The sequence below is a fragment of the Macrobrachium nipponense genome, chromosome 33 (genome assembly GCF_015104395.2).
Source record: "Macrobrachium nipponense isolate FS-2020 chromosome 33, ASM1510439v2, whole genome shotgun sequence".
In the NCBI taxonomy this organism is placed as follows: domain Eukaryota; kingdom Metazoa; phylum Arthropoda; class Malacostraca; order Decapoda; family Palaemonidae; genus Macrobrachium; species Macrobrachium nipponense.
The window spans coordinates 26,660,649-26,683,632 of NC_087219.1; the positions used below are offsets into that span (position 1 = coordinate 26,660,649).

Consider the following 22,984-nt stretch of genomic DNA (forward strand, 5'->3'; position numbering starts at 1 on the left):
AAAATGAACTTGAACCAGAGGCAGTAAGTATCTTCCTGCAACAGCTCTCTTACCAGGTCAGGAAACGGCTTCAAGCATTGTATCAATTCTAGCTACTTTTCCTATACTCAACTCATTACTTTATTAATGCTTTGGGGTACAATAGGTCCAAGAATCCCACCTCCTATCAATGTGGGACTCAGCTATATAATTACTTGGTTAGTTACTTATATTAAAATTATATTTTTATAATAATAGGTTATATATATATATATAATATTATATATATATATCTATATATATACATTATATATATATATATATATAGAATATATATGTATATCTATATATATATATATATATATATATTATATATATATATATATATATATTATATATATAGATATATATATTATATATAGTATATTATCATATATATATATATATAATATATATATATTATATATAATATATATATATATATAATATATATATATATATATATAATATTTATATGTATATATATATATATATATATATATGATATATTATATATATATATATATATATGTATATGTATATATATATAATATATATATATATATATATATATATATATATATCATATAGTATATCTATATATATATATTATATATATATACTATATATAATATATATATATATATATATATTATATATATATATATATGTATATATATATAGTACAGTCGGCGCAAAAAAAAAACGAACGCCCACTACATTGTAAAACAGATCATAGCAATGATATAAAAAAAAGGAAAATAAAAGGGAAAATTTTAGTCACTTATATTTTTTCAATACTTTGACATTTCTCCATTATTTTTGAGTACAGCTTTTAACCTTCTTGGCATTGAATGTGCTAAATCTTTGAAATATTGTGCATCCATGTCTTCAAACCAAAATTTAGGCGGATGGCATCCTTCAATTTGGGGGGAGGGACGTTTTCTCTCATCTGCTAGTGCCTTCAGTTTCCGTTTCATGTATGCCCAGCAATTTTCAATTGGGTTTAAATCTGGTGAATTGCCTGGCCAGTCCAAATTCTGAATATTACATTCCTTAAGAAGGTTTGTGACCTTGTGAAATCGGTGGCAAGGTGCTCCATCTTGCATAAATACACGCATGCCCAAAAGTTCCTTGTAAGGGACTAATTCAGTTTTCTAAGACATTTTCATAAATCTCTCCATTCATTGTCGTGCTCTCTGGGAGAAAATATAATCCCCCACTACCCCCCATATCCGCTGAAACATCCCCATACCATCACATAAGCTGGATGTTTCACAGTCTTGACTGTGTATTTTGATGCATAGCGGTTAGATCCTTGGGGCCTCCTTACTTTTTTGCCAGCGCTACGAATAATGTGGAAGTTAGATTCATCGCTAAAAAAACTACCCTTTCTCCAATCCGTTTTCAGTCCACTTCAAATATTTTCTGCAAAAAGCCATCCTTTTTTTTTTCATAGGCTTAGTGAGGAGTGGCTTCTTTGCTGCAACACGACATGGGAGACCAAGGTCTTTCTGCAATCGATGTTGCACAGTCCGTTCAGATACGTTCCTAAGCAGATCAGGGTTTGAGACTTCAAAATTTTGGCTGGCATTGATGGATGTTCCATAACAATCCTTTTTAAATGTTATCCGTTCTTTTTGTAGTTTTTCGTGGCCTCCCTGAGCCTTTCTTCCCGCTTCAGTGATGAATCAAGGTCCTCCTGTCTTGGAGCGGTTGCACCACAATGAGACGGTGCTTTTAGAGATTCCCAGCTCTCTTGCAATAGCTGACATTGACTTGCCAGTTTTCCATAGGGTCACAATTTCTGCTTTCTTAACCAAGGATAAGGAAGTTTTAGCCATAATTCATTAGCTAGCGCGCAAGAGCGCCAAATGTAGCGGTGACGAAAGCGTGAATGGGGCAGGAGCGCATACAATGACATTCCGACCTTTTGGGCGGGACAGCTTGAGTATCACTGAAGTGCATTAGTAACTCATGGTACCGAACAGCGAGACAATAGAGGCTGCCAGACGAACGATAAATTGGGGAAAATACATACTTCTCGGGCGGAAATCGCAAGAAAAGAAGTCCGAACGCTTATTACAGTAATATATAGGAGTCGTTCGCTTTTTTTTTGCGCCGACTGTATATATATATATATATATATATATATATATATATATAATATATATATATTTATATAGTATATATATATATATATATATAGTATATATATATATAATATATATATATATATATTATATATATTTATATAGTATATATATATAGTGGTCCCCCCTGTATTCGCGGGGGATGCGTACCAGAACCCCCCGTGAATAGTTAGAATCCGCGAATGTTTGGAACCCCCCATAAAAATGCTAAAAACAGCCTATTTAGTTAGTTTAAAACTCAAGAAAAACCCCACTAAAAATGTTCCTACATGGTTTTTTGTTAATAGTGTTATCACAAAAAGTGCATTTTATGATGAAATTCATAAAAAAAACCAGGAATTTGGTGGATATTTCTCATAGAAAAATACCGTGAATGCGCGAATTTTCCGCGAATAATGCAGGGAAACATTCCCGAGAGAAATCCGCGAATGTGTGAGTTCGCGAATCTGGAGAACACGAATACGGGGTGTCCACTGATGTATATATATATATTTTATATATATTATATATATATATATATATATAATATATATATATATATATATATATTATATATATATATATATTATATATATATATATATATATTATATATATATATATATATATATATATTTGGAGGCTGCCACCGGTACTTAGAAATTCTTAGCTATGTAATTACTCAGTAATTATATATAAAACTTTTATTTTATAAAAATATAATTTTTTAGGGTAAAATAGTAACATATAGGCACAAATTTTGTTGTGCAATTTGTTGCTGAGAGATTGTATTGTCATACTAATTGTTCTACCAAGACTTGAATCTTTTGATGTCGTTTGACTTTCTTACACCACAGGCTAATTTTGCCGTTGATGCAGTCGTACACAAAGGCTGGAGACTTCACTTTTGGAACAAAGTTACGTTCTGCACTGATAGACAACGCCATATATTATGGCTCGTACTTACTAATAGTGGGAATTCTTCTTCTCTACATTGCCCTTACAGATCTTGGACTAGATGGGTAAGATTGATTTCTGTAAAGGTTTGTAGTCATGAGATCATAGTAGATTTGTTCCTACACAATATACAAACCTTCAGTCCTTTACAGTAAAAAATTGCTTTCGTCGAAACTGCAACACAGCCGTAAAACTCTTAGACAAGGAGATGAGGCAGTAACTACCATCCAGTAGGTGGAGGACACCCACCAGCCCAGATGTAAACTTTCCACCTTGCTCTGAACCATCATGCGATGCAGATGTATTTTCGTTAGCTCTTGCCCGACTCATTTAACTCGTTTTTTCCTGGTGGGATCTCTTCTTTTATTATTTCTGTATATATTTTGAATAAAGTACAAGGGTTTCCATTCCTGGGGGCCTGACACTAAGCGGAAATCAACGCTAACGGAAATTCAGAAGTGTATGGGCGCCACAACCCCCCTTACGGTGCTCTAGACTTGTTAAAGATGCCTGGACAGTGTCACGGGCACATATTTGGCCCAAATATGTAATAGCTTTTTAATGAACATGTGGAATTCCATTTGCTTAATCATTTACTATGATCTGCATGGCAGTTCTACAAAATTTTAATTTTTATACATTCAACTTCCCTGCCAGATATATACTTAGCTATAGACTCCGTCGTCTCCGACAGAATTTCAAATTTCGCGGCACACGCTACCGGTAGGTCAGGTGATCTACCGCCTGCCCTGGGTGGCAGGACTAGGAACCATTCCGTTTTTCTAATCAGAATTCTTCTGTCGCCCGGGCCATCAACATTGTTGTTGGTTACCTCTCGATTGGTTTTTCTTTTTTCACCGGCAATTGATCTTCTTGACCGACTTTTGGTGACGTATCTGGATTGTTGGATTGGCATACGCTTTTGTGGACTGTTTTGTGGACTTGATTTTGGATTTTTCTTTAAAAATGTCTGACTCTGGAATGGTTGTGAGACGTTGTGTGAATGTAGGCTGTAAGGTGAGGTTGCCGAAAGCTTCGGTAGACCCTCACACTGTATGCAAGGGTTGCAGGGAGTATGAATGTTCTTTTACTAATACTTGCAAGGAATCTGAGAATTTGAGTGAGAACGAATGGAAGAATCTAACTAATTATTTGAAAAAGTTAGAGAGAGAAAGAGTGAGGAAGGCTTCTTATAGAAGTTTAAGTAGTTTGAGATCTGAACTAATTCCTAGCTTGGGATCTTCCCCAAGGGTAAGTATTGCTACTTCTCCTTCCATTGCAGCCCCTTCTCCTATTGCAGAACCTGTAGATTCAGCGAAAGAACTTGCGGATCTAAAAGCAGCCTTCAAGTTGATGGAAAACAAAATGGCTGCCATACAAGGTAAGGCTAGTGATTATGAGTGTCCCCAGTGTAGTGGAGGGGGCATCTGGTCGGCTCCGCAACTCTCCTAGGTCTAGACCTCTTCCAAGCTCACTGCCCAGAGGAGAAGGAATGTCGAAAACCGAAAGGAGGTTGTGGAGAATCCCCACCGATCAGGTGTCCCTTCGGCGGTTTCTGTGACACACCAGACTGCCAAGGATCGCTATTGCAAAAGCGTCCTGCGTGAGTGTTTTTCGTCGTCGGGATCTTCATCTCCGAGACGTGATTGGAGGGATTCAGATCGATCTCGACCACTCAAGAGGAGTTGGAAGGCTCCGACGATTGATTCGAGCCCAGAAAACTTCCCTGAGGAGTCTCCTTCGGGAGTTAAGAAGGCAAGAAGAGCCATTCTTTCAACCAGAGTGAGAAGGAGTCAGGAGGTGGAGGCTATGGACTCCTCCCCTCCTCCTTCCCCTCCTCCCGAAGAGGATAAAGAGGAGGTTACGAAGAGGTTCATGATGGCTATGCAAGAACAGATCTCGTCTTTTGTAGGAGTTCTTTCAAAGGAGCCTCCTAGAAGGAAAGACTCTTCCCTTCCGATCAAAAGATCCTCCAGACGTATGGAGGTATCTGCCGCCAGGATCGATGCTCCTACTGGAGGTGAGGCTTCATGTACGAACGTGGATGAACCGATCAGACGTCTGGCACCGGCCAGGAGTGAGGAGTCACCCAGGAGGCAGGAGCCAAGAGCCAGGAGTGAGGAGTCAACCAGGAGGCAAGAGCCAAGAGCCAGGAGTGTGGAGTCATCCAGGCAGGAGGCAGGAGCCAGGAGGCAAGAGCCAGGAGGCAAGAGGCAGGAGTCAGGAGTCAGGAGGCAGGAGTCAGGAGTCAAGAGGCAGGAGTCAAGAGGCAGGAGTCAGGAGGCAGGAGCCAGGAGTCCGGAGTCAGGAGGCAGGAGTCAGGAGGCAGGAGTCCGGAGTCAGGAGGCAAGAGTCAGGAGCCAGGAGGCAAGAGTCAGGAGGCAAGAGTCAAGAGCCAGGAGGCAGGAGTCGGAGACTCTTTCCTGGAATTTATGACTCTTCTCCAAATAGAAGCTCCTCTCCTTCAGATCGTAGGAGGTCTTGGAAGGACTCTCCCTCCAAACGAGAGCTTTCTCCTTCGTCTGATCGAGGTTTAGACGATTTGTCTGATGACGAACCTCCTGCAAATGAAGGACTCTCGAATTATAAGGTCTTAGCCTCATTGTTGCTACAAGAGTTTGGAGACACTCTTAGTCGGCGGCTCCTCTTCTCCTCGTTCTCTCTTTTCGAGCTCGGCTACGGCAAAATCTTCGCCTTTCTGAAAATGAAGCCTGCAATTTCGATGAAGAAGGCACTCCATTCTTTAGATTCATGGATGGACAAGAAGAAAGAGTTGGGAAAGACTGTATTCTGCATGCCTCCTTCCAAACTCCATGGAAAGAGAGGTATTTGGTATGGGACAGGAGAGACTATGGGTCTTTCTCTTCCTGCCTCGGCAGATGCGGACTTTTCCAATTTAGTGGAGGCCTCTAGATGTCACTCCTTAGGATCGGTCAGATCAACGTGGAGCACTTCGGAGTTGAACCACTTTCTAAAGGGACTTTTTGTCACTTTAGAGGTGTTCAACTTTCTGGATTGGTCACTCGGAGTTCTGGCCAACAAATCTAAAGATCCGGAGTTTCTTAAAAACCCAGAGATTCTCCATAGCGTCCTGTCTTGCATGGACAAGCAGTACAGGACGGTTCGGGAGAAGTGGCTTCCTTTTTGGTGCTGGTCTTCTGAAGAAGAGATCAGTATATGGATCCCTATTATCAAAAGGGGTTTCTCCGAGCCAGAGGATGCTTATTATTGTTCGCCCCTCTGTCGGGATCATCGTCCTCCTCAGCAGCCCTTTCGTGAGGTGCAGCGGCTGTCCGTCCCCCTGCCAGAAAGAAGAGCTCTGACAAGAGAGGAAGGTCTTCCTTTAGACCTTTCAAGAAAACCAAATGACTTGTTGCTCCTTCAAGCACCAGTGGGCGCCAGACTCCTGAACTTTGCAGGAGTATGGGTCAGTGTCGGTCCTAAAGAAAGGATACGTAATCCCCTTCAAGGACAGCCCTCCCCTAACATCTACGCCTCGGGAACTGTCAGCGAGGTACAGAGACCCTGTAATGAGAAAGACTCTCCTTCAAATGGTGGAACAAATGTGGGAAAAGGAGGCCATCGAACTTGTGCAGGATCCACACTCCCCGGGATTTTACAATCGCCTTTTTCTAGTACCAAAGGCATCGGGGGGGGTGGAGACCAGTACTGGACGTAAGCGCTCTGAATCGCTTTGTTCAGAAAAAGAAGTTCCGCATGGAAACGGCCGCTTCAGTAATGTCGGCTCTTCGTCCAGGAGATTGGATGGTCTCTCTGGACTTGCAAGATGCGTATTTCCACGTTCCCATTCACCATTTGTCAAAGAAATATCTTCGGTTTGTAATAGGAGACAAGATTTTTCAATTCAGGGCTCTGTGCTTCGGTCTGTCTACAGCTCCGCAGGTATTCACCAACCTGATGGCGAATGTGGCAAGATGGCTTCACCTAGAGGCTCTACTTAGACGACTGGCTGATCAGGGCCAAGTCGGAGATTCAGTGCTTGGAGGACTTATCAGTAACAAGAAACATGATAGAATCGCTGGGATTACTCGTGAACCTCGAGAAGTCGCAGCTGATCCCCAGCCAGAGCTTGGTCTATCTGGGGATTCAGATGGATTCTCGGGGTTTTCGAGTATTTCCTTCGCGAGAAAGAATCACTCGAGGTTTGTCGAAAATCTCGAGCTTCTTAGAGAGAAAGAACAGTTCAGCGAGGGATTATCTGAGCCTTTTAGGGACCCTGTCCTCACTAGAAAAGTTCTTCTCTCTGGGGAGGCTTCACCTTCGCCCTCTTCAGTTTTTCCTGAAAGGGGTGTGGAGTTGGAAGACGGGACAACTCTCGGACATCTTCCCGCTTCCACAAGAGATAAAAGATCACTTGAAGTGGTGGATCCTTCCTCTTCAAAAGAACGAAGGCGTATCGCTTGCCCTGCAGAACCCAGACCAAGTGTATATTCCGACGCTTCGGAGTCGGGATGGGGAGCGACCTCACATAGACCTGTTTGCGACGTTCCTCTCCAAAAGAGTAGAGATCTTTTGCTCTCTAGTGGAAGATCCGAGAGCCTTCGCAATAGACGCGTTTCTCCTGGATTGGTCGGGTGTGGACGCCTATGCCTTTCCCCCGTTCAAGATCCTGGGGGAAGTGCTCAGGAAGTTCGTAGCTTCAAAGAGCACGAAGTTGACACTAATAGCCCCATTTTGGCCAGCCCAGGAATGGTTCACGGAGGTACTGGAGTGGATAGTGGACTTCCCCAGATCTCTTCCAAACAGACCAGATCTACTCAGACAACCCCACTTCGAGAGGTTTCATCACAACCTCCAGGTCTCGCTCTGACTGCCTTTCGACTATCGAAAGACTTGTCAGAGCGAGGGGCTTTTCTCGCAAGGCTGCGGGCTCTATCGCTAGAGCCCACAGAGCTTCGACGAGAAGAGTATACCAATCGAAGTGGGAAGTCTTTAGGAGGTGGTGTAAGAGTCAGAAGCTGTCCTCCTCCAGTACCTCTATAGTGAATATTGCTGATTTCCTCCTCTTTCTGAGAGAGAATCCTCAATCTCACCTATCCTGTCTCAACAATAAAGGGATACAGAAGCATGCTGTCTTCAGTATTTAGAAATCGAGGGCTAGATATTGCAGACACAAAGATCTACACGATCTAATTAGATCCTTTGAAACTTCAAAAGCAGCAACTCCTAGAACACCTAGTTGGAATCTGGACGTGGTCCTTAAATTCCTTTCATCGGATAAATTCGAGCCTTTACATCTGGCTTCCTTCCGCGACGTCATAGGAAATGCTTATTCCTGTTGTCTCTCGCTACAGCCAAGAGGACGAGCGAATTGCACGCTCTAGATTCCACAGTGGGGTTCAAAGGAGATGCTGCCATCTGTTCGTTCCAGACAATGTTTCTGGCGAAGAACGAAAACCCGTCAAAACCTTGGCCCAGAAGCTTTGAAGTAAAAGGTCTATCTAACCTCGTAGGCAGAGAGACAGAGAGGTCTCTCTGTCCAGTGAGAGCTCTTAAATTTTATTTAGAGAGGAAGAGACAGATGGGAGCTTGTCAACAAGGTCTTTGGTGTGCTGTGAAGAACCCCAAAAGACTCATGTCCAAAAACGCCTTGGCTTTCTTTGTGAGAAGCGTAATTACGGACGCTCACAAGAACTGCTCGGAGGAATCCTTCGGTCTTCTAAAGGTTAAGACCCATGAGGTGAGAGCAGTAGCAACGTCCTTGGCGTTCCAAAAGAATATGTCTCTTAAAAATATCATTGAGACTACGTATTGGAGGTGCAATTCAGTGTTTGCATCTCATTATCTGAAGGATGTGAGAGTGACCTATGAGAAGTGCTTCTCTCTAGGTCCATTTGTATCAGCAGATACAGTGCTGGGTCTTGGAGCAAAGACTGATCCTTAAAATATTTTGATTTATCGTACATAAACCCTCTTGTCAGATATGTGTTTGGTTTTCTATTAGCAAGCTCACGGATGTCGCACGGGCGCATAGTGTCATTGCTGGTAGGGGATCAAGGGTATGTATGGCTAGTCGGGGAGTACAAAATTTTTTTTGTATATTTTGTATAAATGAAAGTGTAATTATGTTTCGAGTTTTTGGTTGTTTGTAAGGAGTTCGGGGATAACTCCTTGACATCTTAGAACTAACATGGATGTTAGGATCAGGTGATCGGGATCGGTGTTGTGCTCCTTGAACAAGGTGTATTGTCATGTAGTGGAATAGCACCCAATGACAAAGGCCTTTAGGCTCTGCCGAGTAAGTGGATAAGACCCCATTGGCAGACCCACAAGAACTCTTAGCCATAGATCAATATCTCGCTGAGGCTCTTGAGGCTAAGCAGACTCCAAGGCAGTAGCCGCGAAGTCTTCAGCCTAATAAGGTAGGAACCAAGGTTTATTAATACCTACAACATATGTTGTTTACCTGTCTATTTCAGTAGTTAGCTGTCTCTTACCCACCACCAATGGGTGCTAATCAGCTAAGTATATTATTGGCAGGGAAGTGAATGTATAAAAATGATATTGTCATGTTACAATAAAGTTTATATACTACCTACCTGACAGATATATACGATTAATGGCCCACCCAGCCTCCCCGCAGGAGACAGGTGGAAGAGAAGAATTCTGATTAGAAAACGGGAATGGTTCCTAGTCCTGCCACCCAGGGCAGGGCGGTAGATCACCTGACCTACCGGTAGCGTGTGCCGCGAAATTTGAAATTCTGTCGGAGACGACGGAGTCTATAGCTAAGTATATATCTGTCAGGTAAGTATGTATAAAACTTTATTGTAACATGACAATATCATGTTAATGAACATTACCTTGATATAATTTATCTAGCCCTAAATCCCCCAAAACCACACCAAATTTAGCACATTGGCAATCCTGTTACCTCCTATTCTGTCCGCCAGTTGGCAACACTGCCATTAACAGTTACAAAACCTTCCCTTGAAAATCATTTGTTAACGAGCGCCTGTCTTGTTTACATCACGGCCGCTCTATAAATTTCCTAAACTTTTTGTGCCTTTAAAGCTCTCATTAATTGTTAATGCCACTTTATGTTTTAACCATTTATTAAATCTCCGAAATTAGTGAATTAACTTTTATCTCTATTTTGGTATACATTTTATTTTGACGAACTTTTGTGCGACCCGAAATTACGTGACCCATCCAATAGTCCAAGATGATTTGACTCTTCCTTCTGCTAGCAACAGCAGGAATTGCCCATCCAACAGTCCAAGATGATTTAACTCTTCCTTCTGCTAATAACATCAAGAATTGCCCAGCTTGTGGGACAAGGACGAGTAGCAGGGAGTATGAACCCCATGACTTTTGTAACTTGTCATGGACAGGTTTGTGACTTGACTTCTCGTTGCAACTTCTGTAAGTCTTGGTCTGACGAAGACATGACGGCCTATATTTAAACATCAAAGAATCTTGCAGAGCAAAAGATTGATTAAGGAGAAAAAGAAAACGGTAGCTAGACCTGTATCTGATGAATTCCTTGACTTGTGTGCCCATGGTTCTGGTTCTTCGGTTCCGGTATCATGTGATTCCGATTTCGAATTAAAAGATCTTTTGACACATGTACAACTGGTAACTAATGAAGTCTGATTTTTATTCAAAATCAGAGACTAGTTGGAAGAAGAAATTTGAAACATTACAGCATAGTTAGAGGCATTCTGTGACAACCTTTAAATGCTGTGAGATTTTTAATGATAGCCTAACCGCTGAAGTGTTGACAGCTGTATCAGTAGTTGGCTACAGTCACAACATCGACAAACTATTGACACTGTAAACAAAACATTTGTAACCTAATAATGGTGAAATCCATAGGTTATTCAAGTGATTCACTAGTGATACAACTTTTGATACTGTAAACAAAACAACTAATTACAGCATTTACTGTTGATAATTACCATAATTAGACATTAGGATGAGCGAGTTCTCACTTTCTTACAAGATAGGATCTCTATCTGTAATTCTAAAAACTAAAAAGGTCTATAAGCCTAAACATAAATATTTTCTGGAGAAAATTATAATTTGAAAAAGTTAAATGTATTTTACCGAACATAAGCATTGTCATGTATGCCATTTGCATATTGTTTGCATTCTCAAAATCTTGGCTGATTGACTAACAATATCTTCATTGCCATTACACTTGGCTGGTGGAAGGTATGTAATTTAAATACTTTCTTGTAAAGAAATGAACAAAGTAGGGTTTAAAAGTGGCACAATACTTAATTGTATAAGCATTAAGTGTGATTTTAAATATCAATTTTGCCTGCGCTTTTTTTTTCTTCTTTTCATAGTGACGGCAAATGACATTGGCAATCAGCCGTTGCTCGATTTTGTTGCTTATGTCTGTACTACAGGTTTACAATTGCTTCATCCGTAATTTGAAAACTCGGGAATGAGACAGACTGACTGACTGACTGACTGACTGACTGACTGTTGCCTGGGTTAGGTTGTTACACCTACACTATTTGTGTAGTGAGAATAATGCTCATTTTAATAAAGCCCTTGTTTTACTGTATCTAATCATATTGCATGTAATATTACCATATTATCAAATTATATTACGAACAGAGTGATCTGACATGTGCATTCTGGTTTTGTTTACATTCTTAAAATATCAGCTGATTTCATTTACGAAAGAAAGCTGGGTTTAAGAATTGCAGATACATTATTTGTAAATGCAATATATTCAATAAAGTGCTACATGTGTTTTTTGTTTTTTCAGGCAATGCTTTTGCCTGCCAAAACATTTTGCAGTTTGTTCATTAGTCATTATTCGTTATGTCCAGTTGTGCTTGACTTGCGATGCTCGTAATTCATAGTTCCCAGTCGTGCTTGCTTCAAGCCTTGTTGTTTACTAGGGGCAATATTGTCTTGGTAGTATTTTATAATTAAATTAAAGGGTTTTGTGATAACGACAGCTCCCCATTATCCTTAATATCAGGATTCTTTCCAATTTTAAAGGCATACATTTATGAGGATCTACTTTCAGTGGGTATTACTCCACCAATAGTGATGTCTGATGTCACACTATATAAAGCATACAGCGGCTATGGAAAGTGCCCCTATTTTACAAGGATAATTTGAGAGAGAAAAATTTTAATATCATAACATGTATTGAAAGATATTTTTTAAAGTGATTTTGTATACAGTATCCAGTAGACTGTATGATTTATGTCCGCTCACGGCCACTAGCTAAGCGACGTAACTTAGAGAATTTTTCTTAAATTTATGATAACCTAACAATTCAGCTTATTTTTAGTATTGTATTAATTTGCTTTAAGAATTAGGCTTGATATTCAATGTTTTTCTTATTAGCAACAATAATTATGCCTACCCCTTATAGTACATACTACATACCTAGCCTAGCCTATGGCACTTAGTCAACCATCGTATTATGGCCGAATTGGGTGTACGTAGGGCAGTTATTTTACTACAGTGTATATTTAAAAATGAAAAAAGTGCATTGAATGGTATGTTATTTAACACTGAACTTATTTAATTGTAATTTATGTGTATTTATGGGTAATGTTTTGTATAAAAAGGCAAGGTTACGGTAATAACTGGTGGTCAAGAACGGAATAATCCATTTTCTTATTTCTTATGGGAAAAATTCATTCAGATCTCGACAAAATCGCATCTTGTTGCTTCTTCTGGAACGAATTAACATCAAGGTCCAGGGCTCTACTGTACTACTCATTTTTCCTCAGGCAGATTTGGACATATTTTCAGATTATTTAGTCTGAATTTTTAATTCTTTGCAATGTATTACTGTAAGATCTAATACAGTATATTACGAACAAATGTATGAGGCAGCCCAATGAGAGTTGAGAATGTCTGCTTGTTGGTTTGGTTAAACACTTTAATTTTGGTTTGGTCTTCCAGATTACAGTTAATTTAAAATGTTTGAGAAGAGAAGAGAATCTCTTGAACAGAAATTGTCTTTTAAAAAATGTAGCTGTGATATTGTTGTCCATAATTAGAGATTAGATTTTCCAGTAACGCTTGAAATATTTCCCAAATGAATCCTGACATGTTTAGATGTGAACAGTGCCTCTTTAACATGGACTGGTAACTTTGTATATTGCCATAAGAAAATAAGCCAGTGGCTCACCAGCTAATAAGTTATTGCATCATAGACGTTTTAGATAATTATTCATCCTTCGTAACCATTGCTCATGACCTTATTGTATCAGTAAATGTGAGCATTTGAATTTTTTTATTAGAACCCCCTCACTTGATCATCAGTGTATCATCAATTTGTATCCATTTATATTGGACACAAATCTGTTTGAGAAACTGTTGATCTTCAGAAATTTCACTTCATCCAGGTACTACTAAGTTTTGATAGATTGCAGTATGTGGAGTAAGAATTTTACTCATTGGAGTACATAGTTAGATTATTTAAAAATTTCAAGACCAAAGTATTGACAAATAAAATTTATGGCAAAACATGATAAGGTAATTTTTTTTACAGCTCCAAGTTACGTGCAATAGCAGCCTCTGCTTCTAATACCTGGGGGCTGTTCTGGCTTGTGCTTCTGCTAGGCTATGGTCTAGTGGAAGTGCCTCGGTCCCTCTGGTACTCTGCTTCCACTCTCCACACTCTTCATCATGCTTATTTCCGTGCTGCCAAACTGTCTCAGGAACGAGCTGAGGCAAATGAGCATGTCAGTGACCTTCTTCAGGTAAAGTATGGACACTGAAAACACTGTACTTTCAAGCTCAATGAAGTTCTTCTATGCTGCACTTGACTGTAACCTTTCAATGTGATGCAGGTTAACAAAGTTATCCATATTTAAATGTCTGAATTTTAAGTGGGATGTACGTATTTGCAGAAATCAGTTCTATTTTGTATGCATTTACCTATCACAGTAGTCTTCACTGAAACTAATAAATAATGCCTTGGAAAGTGGCAATGGGCTGAAGGATTAGGAAAGCAGCCACATATTTAGTTTATTGCCTATAAATTCCAATATAAATTATGGAACCTATGAAGCCATAAAATATCTCCAGCTCATTGATTTTACATATTATGGCAAACAGAAGTGATAATGTAAAGGAAGAAATATCTATAGTACTATTATCCTTTTCTCACAGGTTGAATATGGTGTGGCTCATTTGTAGCCCAGACTGGCTTAGTTGAAAATGTGTATCACTCGTCAAATCTCATGCATTATTACTACAATAAAGACTTTAATAATTACAAGCCCGTTTGGCATTGCAAATGTATAATAGCAAAGATCATGTAAAATTGTGCAAAGTTTGCTTATCTTAGTAAGGTATGAAGATGAGTTAATATTGGATATTTCTTCTTCAATATTGGACTCTTTGAGGGGTATATTATCAGGATTACTCAAGGGCTTTTGCAGCATCCCATCATCCCTAGCTGCAACCTCTTTCATTCCTTTTACTGAACTATTGTGGACAAATAGCTGTTTCCTTAGCCATCCAGAGAGTGAACACGAATCTGCGACTATGGCATACCGAAGTAGTTGAACAATTAACCATTGGAAGACCTAACAGATGTTGCACAGTCAGGGCATGTGGGAATGGGAAGGAATGGAAAGTAGGTATTTTTCTTGAGCATAGAGTAAAGTCTCCATACTCTTAATAACGTTAAGATTGCGAGCATATGTTTGTTGTTCATGATACTGGGTTTGAATGTAAAATGTGCTGTTAAGGAAATATGCAAAATAGATATGGGTATAAAGGTGGTTTGGAAGTCTGTATGTATTCATGAATTAGTTTGTTCCTACACAATATACACTCCTTCAGTTCTTTACAATAGAAATTGCGTAAGGTGAAGCTGGAACACGGCCGTTAAAACTCTTGAACAAGGTGGTTAGGCAGTAACTACTGTCCGGTAGGGGGGATCCCGCCTGACTGGATGTAAACATTCCACTTTGCTTTCAGCCGTCATGCGATGCAGACATGTTTTTCTGAGCTCTTACCTGACTGTCGTTAAATTCGCTTTTCCCAGTGGGGTCTTTTTTTATATATATTGAATACGGGCAGTTCCCGGTTATCGATGGATTCAGTTAATGGCGATTTGGTTTTATGGAGTTAGAATCGGCAATTTATGGCACCACATAACATACCTAACAGAGGGGCCATTAACCAAAACTTGGTCTGTAAGTGCCATAAATAACCGAGCTTCGGTGAATGGCAGTTTTCATTTATCAGCACCCCACCGAGAACTGAACCCCCACCATAACCAGGGACTGCCTGGATACTGTTTGATATTCGTTAATATGCAAACTCCCAATTTGTGATGGCCTTGCAGGCCGCCTTCCTCCAGTGTGTGTGTCTCGGGGTCGGTGGCCAAGGGTGTAACATTCACCTTTATCACAGCACCCCCTTTGTCTAAGGGCATGACAGTGTGTTTTTTTTCTCTCTCTCTCTCTCCATAGATGCTCCTCTTGCTGCTTGTGCTGTTGAAAGTTTGTTAGGAGGAAAACTTCAGAGCATTCGCCCTCAGTTTTCTCTTCCGGTATTCCTTCCTTGTGGGGGTTTTCCCTTCAGGAGATATATCTCCATTGCCTTTTTTACTCGCTTGTGACGATTGGGTTACCTATTTCCAGGGGTCTCCACTCGTGTTGGAGGGCAGTGCCCTTCAGAATGAGCACTCGGAAGGCGAGAGAAGAACACTCCCAATGATTGTTCTTACAAGATTCGGGAGTCTTGCCAAGCACCTGATTATCTTAGAATTTCTGGCGCCCTCTAAGTGCTCGGATTCCTAGGAATCGTGAGCGCTTGGAAGTTGATACAATGAGAGAAGTGCAGAGACACTTAGGTGTTTTGACACTGCCTGCAAGCTCTTTTTAAGTGCTTGGTCAGGTTCCATCCTCATGTCTTGGACCTTAGAAAAACAATATTATTTAGTAGACAAGTACTGCTCATAGTTGCATTATGTGACCTGCTTAGCTTGCTCAGTTAAGTCGAATCGAGAGCTCGGCTCAGCCCGGGAGAACTTTGGCTCTCCTTAGGTTGGTGCTTTGCCATGACATAAACACCCTCCTTCCCCATGCTGCAGTCATCACAAGTTTAGTATTATTATTATTGTAAAGGATTACAGTAGTACCTCAGGATACGAAATGAATCCGTTCCGAGGCGGCCTTCATAACCTGATTTTTTCGTATCTTGAACCACATTTTACATATAAATTGCCTTATTCGTTCCAAGCCCTAGAAAAACACACCAGTAAATTTTATAATAAAGCTAAATTGACCAATAAACAATGAAATACAACAATTTGGACCATTCAATACTTAACTTAAACTACATATACTAATAATATGTACTACATACAAGTAAATAAAGTGTATTAGTGTACATGGTACAAGAAATACTGTACGTACATACGTACGTATGTAGTAAAATGCGGAACCTTACCTTTCAAGTGAGGCGATCTCCGAAAGTGGCAACAGAGGAGGAGGACAAATGGCAGAAAACTTGAACACTTAACTTTACGAAACATTAAAAAATGTCAGGAAACATTAACACTAAACTTTATGAAACACATTAACAAATGGCACAAAACGTTAACACTTAACTTTACAAAAAACTTAAGATTAAATTTATTTTATTTTTTTTATTTTTGCATTTTTTTTCTTTTTTATACTTAACTTTTTTTTTTTTTTTTACAAATTTCAATTTCTTCACCACTTTCATCTTTGTTTCTTCATAGTATCACTTGGATCTTCCTGTTTGCTTACTCCTACTAAAGGCCTCTTTAAAAAATAACTATCCAAGGAAGATTGCTTCTGCCTGCTTTTCACAATGTTCCTGAAACGAGGCAAACGTCATCGAACTGGGCAAGCATGCTACCTGTGTAAGCCTTTTCGGGGTGTCTTTTCTACAAATGATTGCACCTTATGAAAAGCAGCTAGAGCATCCTTGATTTCTGCCGTTGTCATAGGGTCGTCGTCCTCCTCCTCGCCGCTGCTAGAGAACTCTTCTTGAACGATGTTATGTTGCATGGCCTCCAACTCCTTCAGGTCATCCGTCGTAAGCTCCTCTTGGTACTTCTCGAGAAGGTCATTGGTGTCATCCTCGTCGACAACCAGCCCCATGGACTTGCCGAGTGCAACGATCTCGTCAAGATCTGGTTGCGAAACAGTTTCAGGATCATCAACTGTTTCTGAATCTGCATCAGCTTCGCCCACGTCGAATCCCTCGAAGTCTCGGGCGGATACGGCATCAGGCTAGAGTTTCCTCCACGAAGAATTCAAGGTTCGCCTCGAAACCTCCTGCCAAGCTTGATCGATGAGTCGGATGCATATTATGATATCAAAATGCTCCTTCCAAAATCACGCAAGGTGAGGTTTGTGGTATCGGTGATGTCGAAACATCTCTTGAAAAGATGTTTCATATACAGCTTCTTGAAGTTTGATATCACTTGCTGGTCCATGGGCTGGAGGAGAGGGTGGTGTTAGGTGGTAGATTAAGAACCGTGATGAAAGAATACTCCGCTAGGATATCTTCCTCAAGGCCAGGAGGGTGAGCAGGGGCATTGTCCAACAACAGCAGACATTTCAGAGGGAGGCGCTTTTCCTCCAAGAATTTCTTCACTGTCGGGCCGAAACACAGATTTACCCACTCGGTGAACAAAAGTCTCATTACCCAGGCTTCCACATTAGCCCTTCACATCACTGGAAGCTTCTCCTTTAGCACTTTGTGGGCCTTGAAGGCTCGAGGAGTCTCCAAATGATACGCAAGTAGGGGCTTCACCTTGCAATCCCCACTGGCGTTCGAACAAAGTGCGAGCATAAGCCTGTCTTTCATAGGCTTATGGCCGGGTAGCTGCTTCTTCTTCCTCTGTGATGTATGTCCGATGAGGCATTTATTCCAAAAAAGGCCAGTCTCATCACAGTTGAAGACTCGCTGAGAACTGTAGCCTTCGTTGATCATCATCTCGTTGAATGTCTTAGTAAAGGCTTCGGCTGCTTTCATGTCCAAGCTGGCTGCCTCCCCATGCCACACCACCGAATGGATACCAGTCCGTTTCCGGAATTTTTCAAACCACCCACGAGAAGCCTTAAAGTATGGGGTTGGCGTCGATCTCCCTCCTCCTCCGTTGTCTTCGGCCTGGGCAATCAAATCACCGAAAATAGCGCTGGCCTTGTGGCAGATTGCCGTCTTGGTTATCATATCGCCAGCGATTTCTTTGTCTTTTATCCATACAAGAAGCAGCCTCTCCATCTCATCGTGCACGTGGCTCCTCTTGTTGGACAAAATAGTCATGCCCTTGGAAGGTGTAGCTGCTTTGATGGCTTCCTTCTGCTTAAGGATGGTGCCTATTGTCGACGGATTTCGGCCGTATTCCTTAGCGATCACACTCAACCGCATGCCAGATTCATACTTCTTGATAATCTCCATTTTTGTCTTCATTTGAGACCCATGACTATACGTAATTAAGTATGTAGTATACTAATTAAGTTCTCACACAACACGATAAAAGTACAAAGCGAAATCACTAACACTAATTTACGTTAACAAACGAAATCTTATATGTAAACAAACGAATTCCTCGTGCATACGATAACGCTGGTGCGACGAAGTGGCCGAAGAACGCCATTACGTAGAGCACGATAGGAGAGATGCTGACCAATAGGAGAGCAGGATCTTATGGTGGTGACTATCATCAGGAACCAATGGGAGAGCGGGAGGGATGGTGACGAGTCTACTCAGTTGGCGGCGCGCGAGTTTTAAAATTGTTCTCGGCGGTCCGGGCAAATCTCGGGACTTTACAGCAACAACCTTTTGTAACCTGAATTATTTTCTTATGCAGAGGCAAAAAAATCTTCGTATTTGCTTTCGTAACTTGAATTTTTCGTAAGTTGGGACTTTCGTATGTCGAGGTTCCACTGTAGTTTATCCAGACCTCTGAGCCTAAGAAATAAAAGTTGATGATTGCCCATGATCTACCCCTTCTGCTTGTTCTTCTATCAGGACAGATAGGAATGCCCTTTCTCCTTACCTGTTCTCTTGACCCCTTCGGTTGTTTCAAGAGGTGCAAGGCAAAGAGAGAGAATTCTGATGAGTTTGTCTCTTTCAGAATTCGGCTACAAGAGTTAGTATCTCGAGATCAATCCTCGGCTCATCCCATCGTACACTCGAGTAGTCAAGGAAAGTTTTGTTGGGTCCTGTCAAATCCCCCTTCAAGGAGAGGAAATCAGGAGTTTTGCACCATGGGAAAACTCTAATTGTCTTCTTTGGGATATGAATACAGGTAGTTCCCAGTTAACGGCTGGGGTTCTGTTCCTGGCTGATGCCGTTAACCAAAAATCAGCGATAACAGCACTAAAACCTGCTTAACCCTTAAACGCCAAAGCGGTAAAAATAAAAAACTCCCCCGAATTCCGGAGCCGGTTTTGAGCGAGCGCGGAAGCGGAAAAAATATTTTTTTCAAAAAATCACAGCGCGCTTAGTTTTGAAGATTAAGAGTTTATTTTTGGCTCCTTTTTTTGTCATTGCCTGAAATTTAGTATGCAATCATCAGAAATGAAAAATAATATCATTATCATATGGTAATAATGCGATATATGGTAGCGAAAAAAAAAATTCATACATAATTGTATTAAAATCACGCTGTGCAAAAAACTGTAAAAGCTAACAAGTTTCTTTTTTTTTTAGTTGTATTTTACACTAAATTGCAATCATTTTGATATATAATACATTGTAAAACAATAAAAGCAACACCGGAAAAATATTATCACAAAATGATGTACGAATTCGTAACGCGCAGATGTAAAAAAATGTTTTTTTTTTTAAATTCACCATAAATCTAAATATTGTTCTAGAGACTTCCAATTTGTTTCAAAATGAATACAAATTATTGAATATTACAATACTGTAAGAGTTTTAGTTTACAATTGCGTTTTTCGACCATTTCGGTAGAGTCAAAGTTGACCGAAAGTGGTTTTTTTTCTATTTATTGCGATTTATATGCAAATATTTCGAAAATGAGAAAAGCTACAACCTTCAAATATTTTCCTTTTATTTTATTTTACGATGAAATTGCGCACATTTTCATATATAAAACTCTATGAAATGCCTAATATGAAACGGAGCAAATTTTCCGAGAATTCGATGTACGCAATTCGGAGTTTTATGGCGGAGAATCCGCGAGCGTAGGGAAGGAAAGTTTTTTTCATAAATTCACCATAAATCGAAATATTGTGCTAGAGACTTCCAATTTGTTGCAAAATGAAGGTAAATGATTGAATATTACTAAAATATAAGAGTTTTAGCTTACAATTGCGTTTTTTGACCATTTCGGTAGAGTCAAAGTTGACCGAACGTGGTTTTTTTTCTATTTATCGTGATTTATATGCAAATATTTCGAAAATGAGAAAAGCTACAACCTTCAATTATTTTCCGTTGTATTCTACATGAAATTGCGTACATTTTTATATATAAAACTTTATGTAACGGCTAATTTAAAATGGTGCAAACATTACCACAATCGCACATATGATTTTTTCGGAAGAGTTACGGCGCGGACGTAAGGAAAATTTTATTATTTTCATAAATTCACCATAAATTGAAATATTGTGCTAGAGACTTCCAATTTGTTACAAAATGAAGGTAAATGATTGAATATTACTAAAATATAAGAGTTTTAGCTTACAATTGCGTTTTTCGACCATTTCGGTAGAGTCAAAATTGACCGAAGGTTGAAAATTTGTCACTTATCATTTTTTATATGAAAATATTTCAAAACTGATAAAAGCTACAACCATGGGTGGTTTTTAGTTGTATTGTGCATGAAATTGCGCACATTTCCATATATAAAACTTTATGTAACGGCTAATTTTAAAATGGTGCAAACATTACCACAATCGCATGTATGATTTTTTTCGGAAGAGTTACCGCGCGGACGTAAGGAAAAAGTTTTTTCATAAATTCACCATAAATCAAAATATTGTGCTAAAGACTTCCAATTTGTTGCAAAATTAAGGTAAACAGTTGAATATTACTACAATATAAGCGTTTTAGCTTACAATTGCGTTTTTCGACCATTTCGGTGGAGTCAAAGTTGACTGAAGGTTGAAATTTTGGCACTTATCGTTATTTATATGGAAATATTTCAAAACGGATAAAAGTTACAATCATGAGTATTTTTTTGTTGTATTTTAAATGAAATTGCGCACATTTTCATATATAATACTTTATGTAACGGATAATTCAAAACGGTGCAAAAATTATGTCAAAGTGACGAAATAATTTTTGAGATTTGTCACTGATACTTTTTAGTGTGATAAGAAAGAAATTCGTGCTTGCGCGCCTGCGTAACGATTGTAAACAAAACAACGCCTTGATCCGTGAACTCCCAGCATCCCCCAAGGCGCGTGATTCAAAAGTTTTCGGCTGGTAGGCCTATAAGTATTTTTCCGCGAATTTTTAAAAAAACTTTTTTGAGCCGACATATGGTACGTCCATTCGGAAATCGGGGGAGATTTTGACTCGACGTTTAATACGTCCATTCGGCGTTTAAGGGTTAACAGGACAGTTAACTGGATATCGGCGCTGTTAACCAGAGATTAGAGCTGCTAGCCTGAGATCAGTGTAGAAAATCCAGTCAACAGCATCACTAGACAAGTGCTGTAAAACCAGATGGCCGTTAACCGATGCCGCCATTAATCGGGGCTGCCCATACATTAAATTTTCATTCACCATGGATCTTTGCTCCAATTCATCAGCACATTGATCTCGGGGATATGACCACAGCTTCCCTTATGAATAATCTTCATTGCTCTAGGCCCTTGTTCTTCCAGGAGAGACAAGGGTTTTCATAGGGGAGCCGCATTCCTTGCTTGTGAGGGCGTTCTCAACTAAATGAATACCTTTTCTCTGGACAAGTTCACTCTGATTTTCGAGACGCCCAATCAAGCTCTATTCCCCTCTACTTCTGTGACAGGAGCGTTTCTTCTTTACCAATCTTGGGTCTCAAACTGTTTCTCATTGTCGCAAAGGGTATTCCCTCTCGCAACAAGAGACAGCAAGCCTGGAGGACACCACTATGGTTTCCCTCCAGTCAGTCCCCTATGTGATTTCATCCCTACCCAATGCCAGTCAGCAACCTGTGGGTAATTCTGGTGCTAAGAAGAGGGACATTTTCCAAATTTGGATCTCCAGTTTTGTAAGTCGCAAAGTCATCTATCTTGACCCTTAGAAACAAACTTTCATTCGGTTCTGCCTCTCTCTCTGAGGGAGTGGTGGATACCGCAGTAGTCCAGGAACGTGCCAAGGCATCTGCCTTGTCCTCCAGGCAAGACCTATAAGGCTCAGGCTGTGAAGGATGATTGTGTAATAGCCAGCCTTCTTTCTCTTCTGAGAGAATGCACATACATGTTTCTCCTTCAACCTTCATTCTAATAGGGAAGAAAACAAAAGGAAGGACATAGAGAATGCTCATACAGGCATTCTCCTACTGCTGGTACTTGAAGTCTCTGGACTTGACAACGACATAGCTGAGATCTGGTAGTAGGTATCCTTTAGAAGTACCCACTTTCTTCCGGGTCTCAGCCATCTTCCATGGAACTTCTGCCTCTCCTGTGTTCTCGTTTCAGGAACAGTCAGTTCGGCTAAGAACTATTCATCTTCAGCATCCTCTTGTCGCTATAGAAGCCTCCTTTCGGGACAGCTAGTAGCCTTCATTCTCTTCATCAGATAATGAAGGAGGCCTGCTTCCAGTCCTTAATCCTTTTCCTCTCTCGAATGATGAGGAAGGAATTAGGCTGGTGCTTGATGAACAGGAGCCTTAAATTTACAGTACCCCCCCCCCCCATATTCATGTGGGATGTGTACCAGACCCCCTTGTGATTAGTTCAAATCTGCAGATACTTAGGC

The 22,984-nt window shown here is 40.1% G+C and overlaps 1 protein-coding gene across 1 annotated transcript in view; it reads left to right on the top strand.

Moving 5' to 3' along the window:
* LOC135203037 (LMBR1 domain-containing protein 2 homolog) overlaps positions 1–22,984 on the top strand; it is a 73,496-nt gene that overhangs the window by 12,872 nt on the left and 37,640 nt on the right. The window contains exons 3-4 of the mRNA XM_064232619.1: positions 3,007–3,171; positions 13,605–13,815. Of these exons, the coding sequence (XP_064088689.1) occupies positions 3,007–3,171; positions 13,605–13,815 (376 nt within the window). The remainder of the gene's footprint in view (positions 1–3,006; positions 3,172–13,604; positions 13,816–22,984) is intronic.